Genomic DNA, 6,071 nt, shown 5'->3' with positions numbered 1-6,071 from the left:
CAGGGGTGTGACTACGCCATGAACACACAGGGGAACCTCATTTTTGGGGGATTACAGCAGGCCGTTATGCCAGCTGCCCCGCTGCTGCCTGGGCTGCCCTGCTGCACTGCAGGGTGGCTGGGGATGGGCCTCCCAGAGCTCCGCGACAGTGCAGGGAGAAGCTGCCAGCACGCTGGGGATCAGGAGCACCAGTGTGGCTACTGGGGGGACTGGTGCGCCGAGAGCTGGGGCCCACACCCCTCTTCTGGCTTTTCTCCATGAGCCCAGCCCCACTGCGCCCTCTCCTCCCCACTTCTATTCAAGTCTTGGGCAGGATGAGGCCAGGATCTGGCCCATGCTCAGTGATGCAGGGACCTGCAAAGGCAGCCCTTGGGGGGGAATCTCCCTGCAGTGCCCCCAGCTCGCTGGCTTGCAGGCAGAGCTGCAATGCTGCCCAGCAGGAGAGCTGATCCTGCCCATGGCCGATGGGAACCTGAGCTGCCCAGGCAGGGGGTGACAGCACGGCAAGGTGGCAGAGACATCCAGGTGTCATCCCTCCCACCGGCACAGCCACAGGGATGCTGTTGCTGCGGCTTGGACATATGCCTCCATCTCTTCCCCGCTCCCACCTTTGCAAAGCCCCAGGAGCTGCGGCACACTGGACGCCAGCCCCGAGCGGCATGGGGGCCAATGGGTGCAAATACCCCTGCCCGTGCGTGCCCGCTGCAGAGATCCCCGCACACAGGATGGGGCCCCACGTGTTGCACACCCGACTCCGCGCGTAGGAATCTGCACACAGATGGTCCCACGGAGGGGAGGGAGGCTGGGAAATCACGTGTGTGTGCATGGTGGTGTTTGGGTTTGCATGCCCGTGCGTGTGTGTGAACAAAGCCTGTGCAGCTGGGGGTCGCAGGGTGAGGGCAAGAGCGTGGGGCTGGGCATCTGCAGGTGTAGGGACGAGTGAAGGGCCGTGGGCTGCCGCCTGCCAGCACGCTCTGCTCGGCACCGCTGATGTGGGGCAGCTGTAATTACCCTCCCAGGCTCCCTGCCACAGCAGTGCCTGCAGCGCCGTGTCTTCCCGCAGCCGCAAGATCCTGGCGTGTGCACATGTGCTGCTAATTATCCCACTACCTGGGGACTTCCCTGCTGAGTCTGGTGGGGCCAGGAGATAGCTGCTCCAATGTCCCCCCTTGCACAGGCAGCACATGCCACCCACTGGTCCCTGGGTACCAGCTGGGAGCTCCTCTCGGCTGCAGCATCTTCCATAACAGAACCCCAGCTAGGCATGGGGGCAGTGCCGGGACCCACGCAGGGTGATGTTGTGCCCCACACTGCTGGAGACCAAATCCTGCATCTCCCTGGCTTCAGCCCACCCCATCCTCGCCCTTCTCCAGCCCAGCATCATGTCCACCCCATTGAGACGGAGCCTGACCTGCTATTGCTGCTGCCGTTGCCCTCCCCATTTTACCCCAAGATGATCTTCCCTCAGCCCTGCAGCTAAGCCTCCTTCTCAGGATCCATGCGCCCGGGACCCATGCACTGCTCCCCTTCCCTCCTGCACCCTCGCAGCTCTCCCTCAGCTGGCCCAGCCTCCCCGCCTGGCTCCTTGCTGCGAGCCAGCCCCGACCCACATTTTGGGGTGGGATGCAGGATGCCCAGCGATCAGGGCAGCAGCACACACGAGCGTGTGAGCCCAAGCGAGAATGGGGGAGTAAATTGAAATTTAGGGAAGGTAAGAGACCCAGCACCAGCTCTGCTTTGCCCCAGTCCTGGGCAGAGCTGCAGGGAGGACACCTTTCACCCTTGGCTGGCCAAAGAGGCTTTCTCCAAGGCAGAAAGGAGATTCACACAAGGGGCAGGGTTACAGCTGGTCCCAGCCCTCTGGGATTTACTGGTCTGGTGTGGGAAGGGCCTGGAAGCATTTCTTGTTAAGCCAGAGTCTACAGAGCAAGGATGGGTGAGGCAGGGTGCCCCCAAACCAGCTCCCTGCTTGCTGTCCGCTCCTCCACCAACACTCAGACCCTCCATGGCCAGATCTCCACATGGCTTCAGGTCCATCTCCCCATGGCCACCACAGATGACCCAAGCGCCAGCTTGCCAAGGAGCCTCCATTTCTCCCTGCCCTGAGCTGCTCCCCACGCAGCTGGGGGACAGCCACCAGGACACCTTTTTGGGGCCAGGGACATGGCTTGGTGGTGCAGGGGTGGAGAGCAGCATTGCACCCCAAGGTCTTAGCACTGAGCACCTTCCTCCCCCCCGCAGAGCCATGGGGGTGCTGATGTCCAGGCGGCAGACAGTGGAGAAGGTGCAGAAGGTCAGCTTGGCCGTGTCGGCCTTTAAGGATGGGCTGCAGGAGCAGCCATCGACGTGGCGGCGGGCAGAGGTGGGGGGCATGCGCCAGGGGACGCTGGAGCAGGTGGTGCAGGAGGGAGAGGAGGTGTTGGCGGGGCCCTCCCAGCCGGAGGAGAGCAGTGCCAGCAAGGCGGCCTGGGAACGGCTGCGGGATGGCCGGGGCTTGGAGCCAGAGGAGTTTGACCAAGCCAACAGGTTCATGCTGCCCACCTTCATCCGGCCCAAGCGGGAGCTGCATGATGATGAGCCCCCGGACATCAGCCTGGAGCAGCAGGAGCAGGTGAGCAGCCGGAGCATGGGGACAGGGCGGGAGGGACGGGGCTGGAGATGTGCAGGGGAGACCTCAGGGGATGTGCAAGCATCCCCGGTGCCCACCAGGCAGACAGCCTCCCTGGGCACAGCAAAGCTCCACAGAGGCAGCTCAGTGGGGCAGGGGGCCGGAGGCCGGGCTGAGCAGCTGGAGATGTCACACAGGGAGGAGGGTGCAACTGGTCAGACATGCCCTGGAGGGACCCCAGGGTGTCCTGGAGAGGAGAGGTCACTGCTGGGCACAGACAGCTCCAGCTTTGGGGGAGAGAGAAGGACCATCTGATCTACGTGTTTGTCAGCCTACAGCCAGCCAGCCTACAACTCAACCCATCCATCCACACCTGTGACCCTTACAGCCCAGCCCATCTACAACCCAACAGCTTATCCACTCATGCCCACAATCCTACAGCCCACCCATCCACACCCATGACCCTACCCATCCATACACCCACCCTTACAAGACTACACCCCAGCTCACCTTACAGCTTATCCATCCACACCTACAACCAGCCAACCCACAGACCAACACTTCCACCCACCCACACTACAACCCTAAAGACCAGCCAACCTACAACCCCACAGCCCAGTCATCCACACCTACCACGCTGCACCCCAGAGAACCTACAACCCCACAGCCCCACCAACCCTACAGCCGGACCCATCCATCCTCCTCTAACCCTAACTGGCCAGCAAGTCAGCCATGCCCCATACAACCCCACCACCCACCTATTCCCTACACCAGCCCCACACAAACCCACCCTCCCATCCCCTCTGCCCCCCAATGCCCATCCCCACCTGCGAAGCACTGCCCTGACCCCCACCTTGAGAAGCCAGCCCCCTGCCCACATTGCCTCTCTGAGCAGCTGCCCATCACTCGCCAGGTACTCAACAATGAGATGTGCGAGATCTGCGAGGTGTGGACAGCTGAGAACCTCTTCCCCTGCCGCATCTGCAGTCGAGTGTACCATGATGGCTGCCTTCGCCGCATGGGCTACCTGCAGAATGACAATGCCATGGAGGTGATGGAGACAGCACATACCGAGATGGGCTGGAGCTGCTACTACTGTGTGAGTGCCTGGGGTGGGGGATGCCGGGCTTCTGCTGGGTGATGGGTGCTCCCCAGGGAGCTGTGCCCCTTGCAGACACGAGCAGGGTCCCATGTCGCAGCCTGGTCTGGGGGCAATGGGGGACCTGCTGCTCCCCAGCTCCTGCCACCCACCTTGGCCTGATGGGGAGCCACCAGAAGACAGGGAACAGTGGCCCTTCATCACCTCCCCGCCCCAGCAGCCAGCCCCCCAGCACCTTGGCAGGGGACATGACACCAGGGGACCCACCACTGGGCACACGAGGAGCTGTGGCAGAGCTGGAATGGCGCCCAAAGCCCAGGGGTGTGAAGCCACCCCACTGCAGCACCCCTGGGTGACACAGCACACTGCCCCTCTCTGCATGCCCACACCCGCACACCTTCAAGGGATCCCAGTGCCGCAGGATGGCCAGGTGCTCACACCACCCCCACCCTGTGCCTTTGCCCCACGTCTCCTCTCTGCCTCCCACCCCAGGACAACCTCAATCTCCTGCTGACGGAGGAAGAAATGTACAGCCTGATGGAGACCCTGTGGCAGTGCAAGATCATTCCAGGTGCAGACCCTTCCCACGGCAGGTCCCGGGCCGGGTGCTGCTGCTCCAGGGTGGGGATATTGCCGCTCCCCTGCCTGGCAGGAGGTAAAAGCTCCGCTAAGGCTGGCAGCTGGCAGGGTCCCCGTTAGTGCAAGCAGAAGCAGGGAAGGGGAGGGATGGTGGTGGGGGAGAGTGCACGGTTCTCCCGGGGACCTGGAGAAAGGCTGGGTGCCCCAAATTGCCATGCCTCTGAGCCACACTGCTTCATGTCACCAGCCCCAGGTGATGCATGGGACACCTTCAACCTCCCCGGGCCCCCCTGAGAGCTGCCCCCCACCCTCTCCCTATGGACCCCCCTTGCTGGGCTCTCCAGCGGGTGCCAGCAGGATGCTCCTGGGGAGGGCAAGGGCAGTTGGGGGAGGTGGGTCCCCCCTCCCCAGTCACCACACAGCAAATCTGTCCCCCGCAGAGACCTGCCTGACCCTGGACAACTTCCTGCACTACAAGCACCTGGTGCACAAGCAGCAGTTCAAGTGGCCCATGGCCAAGGCCCAGGAGGAGCAGGCAGCCCTGCAGTTCTCCGCCCTGGACCCCAACAAGAAGGGGCACATCAAGTGGCACGACTTCCTCTCCCACGAGTCCATCCAGCTGCTGCAGAAACTACGGCCGCAGGTACAGCCACGGCAACCAGGGCCAGCACCCACAGCTGCAGCAACCATGGCTGTGGCACCCGGGGCTGGTTCCCACAGCTGGCACCCATGGCCATGGCACCCAGGGCCAGCTCCCGCAGCTGGCAATCATGGCCATGGCACCTGGGGCCAGCTCCCATGGCCAGCACCCATGGCCATGGCACCCGGAGCGGCAGACCCCTGCAACGTTGGACACAGGAGCGGGGGGTTCCCCACATCCCAGCCCCCTGCCATGGGGTGAGCCCCTTCCCCTCTCTGCCGCCCCAGAATGCCCTGCTGCGGCTGCTGACGGCCAAGGAGCGGGAGCAGGCGCGGGCAGCCTTCCTGGCTCTCGACCAGGACAGCGACGGCTTCATCACGGAGGGCGAGTGCCGCCGGGCCCGGCATGCCTGGTTCCGCAAGCACCAAAAGGAGACGCTGTCCTGCAACATCAGGTATGGGGGTGCCCACCCCAGGGGGGGTCTGGGGCATGACATCCCCTGCTGGGGCTCAGCATGCAAATGGGTGCCCTGGCCTGGCATGCCCTCTTCCCCCACTGCCGCCATTTGAGGTTCAAGGAGGGGGGACGAAGGGCGCCCTCCTCCCCCCCGCAGCATCAACCATGTAGGGCCCATGTTGGAGAGCAGCCCCGCTAGCAGTGGCAGCAGCAAGAGCCAGGAGAAGACCCCACCGGCCATGGAGCAGGAGGAGGCCAGGTGAGGCCGGGGGTGGTTGGGGGGGGCGGGGTCACCCCCCCATTTTGGAGGAGATGCCAAGGGAGCAGCAGCATCAGGGGGCAGCCAGCTGGTGAGCCTGTGTCTGCCCCGCAGGCCCGTCGACTGGCCCGGCTTCCTGCGGGAGAACGTCGCCTACATCCTGGCCGCCCGCCCCAACAGCACTGCCCTCCATCTGCAGCCCCCGGCCTAGCCCCCGCCCGCCCCACAGCGCCATCTTGGGCAGCGAGGTCTCTCCCGCCGCCATTGTGCTGCCACGGCGACCTGCCCTGCCCTGCCCTGCCCCTCCATGGGCAGAGCCAGCCGCCAATTGGCTGGCGGGGAAGCAGCCGCGCTGCCCTCTCCTCCTGCCTCCACTTCGGATTGGCCATGAAGAGGATGGATGCCGGGCTCTGATTGGCTGAGGGAGTGG

General features: G+C 64.2%; 1 protein-coding gene across 1 annotated transcript; it reads left to right on the top strand.

The window, feature by feature from the left end:
- The first annotated feature begins 2,245 nt into the window (after positions 1–2,245).
- Positions 2,246–5,852, top strand: LOC142074843 (PHD finger protein 24-like). Its single transcript, XM_075135740.1, has 7 exons — positions 2,246–2,611; positions 3,522–3,707; positions 4,200–4,278; positions 4,727–4,929; positions 5,214–5,380; positions 5,540–5,641; positions 5,756–5,852. The coding sequence occupies exons 1-7, from the start codon at positions 2,246–2,248 to the stop codon at positions 5,850–5,852; spliced, it is 1,200 nt and encodes a 399-aa protein (XP_074991841.1).
- Positions 5,853–6,071: the final 219 nt, after the last annotated feature.

The sequence above is a fragment of the Calonectris borealis genome, chromosome W (assembly GCF_964195595.1).
Source record: "Calonectris borealis chromosome W, bCalBor7.hap1.2, whole genome shotgun sequence".
Taxonomy (NCBI): Eukaryota; Metazoa; Chordata; class Aves; order Procellariiformes; family Procellariidae; genus Calonectris; species Calonectris borealis.
The sequence above is the reverse complement of the archived record's forward strand: the minus strand, read 5'-3'. Positions and strand labels throughout refer to the sequence as shown.

What these genes read in the sequence shown, in the direction of transcription:
- LOC142074843 (XM_075135740.1), top strand. Translation starts at nt 2,246, where the DNA reads ATGGGGGTGCTGATGTCCAGGCGGCAGACAGTGGAGAAGGTGCAGAAG. An exon ending in TGCAGAAACTACGGCCGCAG is followed by an intron (nt 4,930 to 5,213) that starts GTACAGCCACGG and finishes CTGCCGCCCCAG; the next exon opens with AATGCCCTGCTGCGGCTGCT. An exon ending in ATGGAGCAGGAGGAGGCCAG is followed by an intron (nt 5,642 to 5,755) that starts GTGAGGCCGGGG and finishes TCTGCCCCGCAG; the next exon opens with GCCCGTCGACTGGCCCGGCT.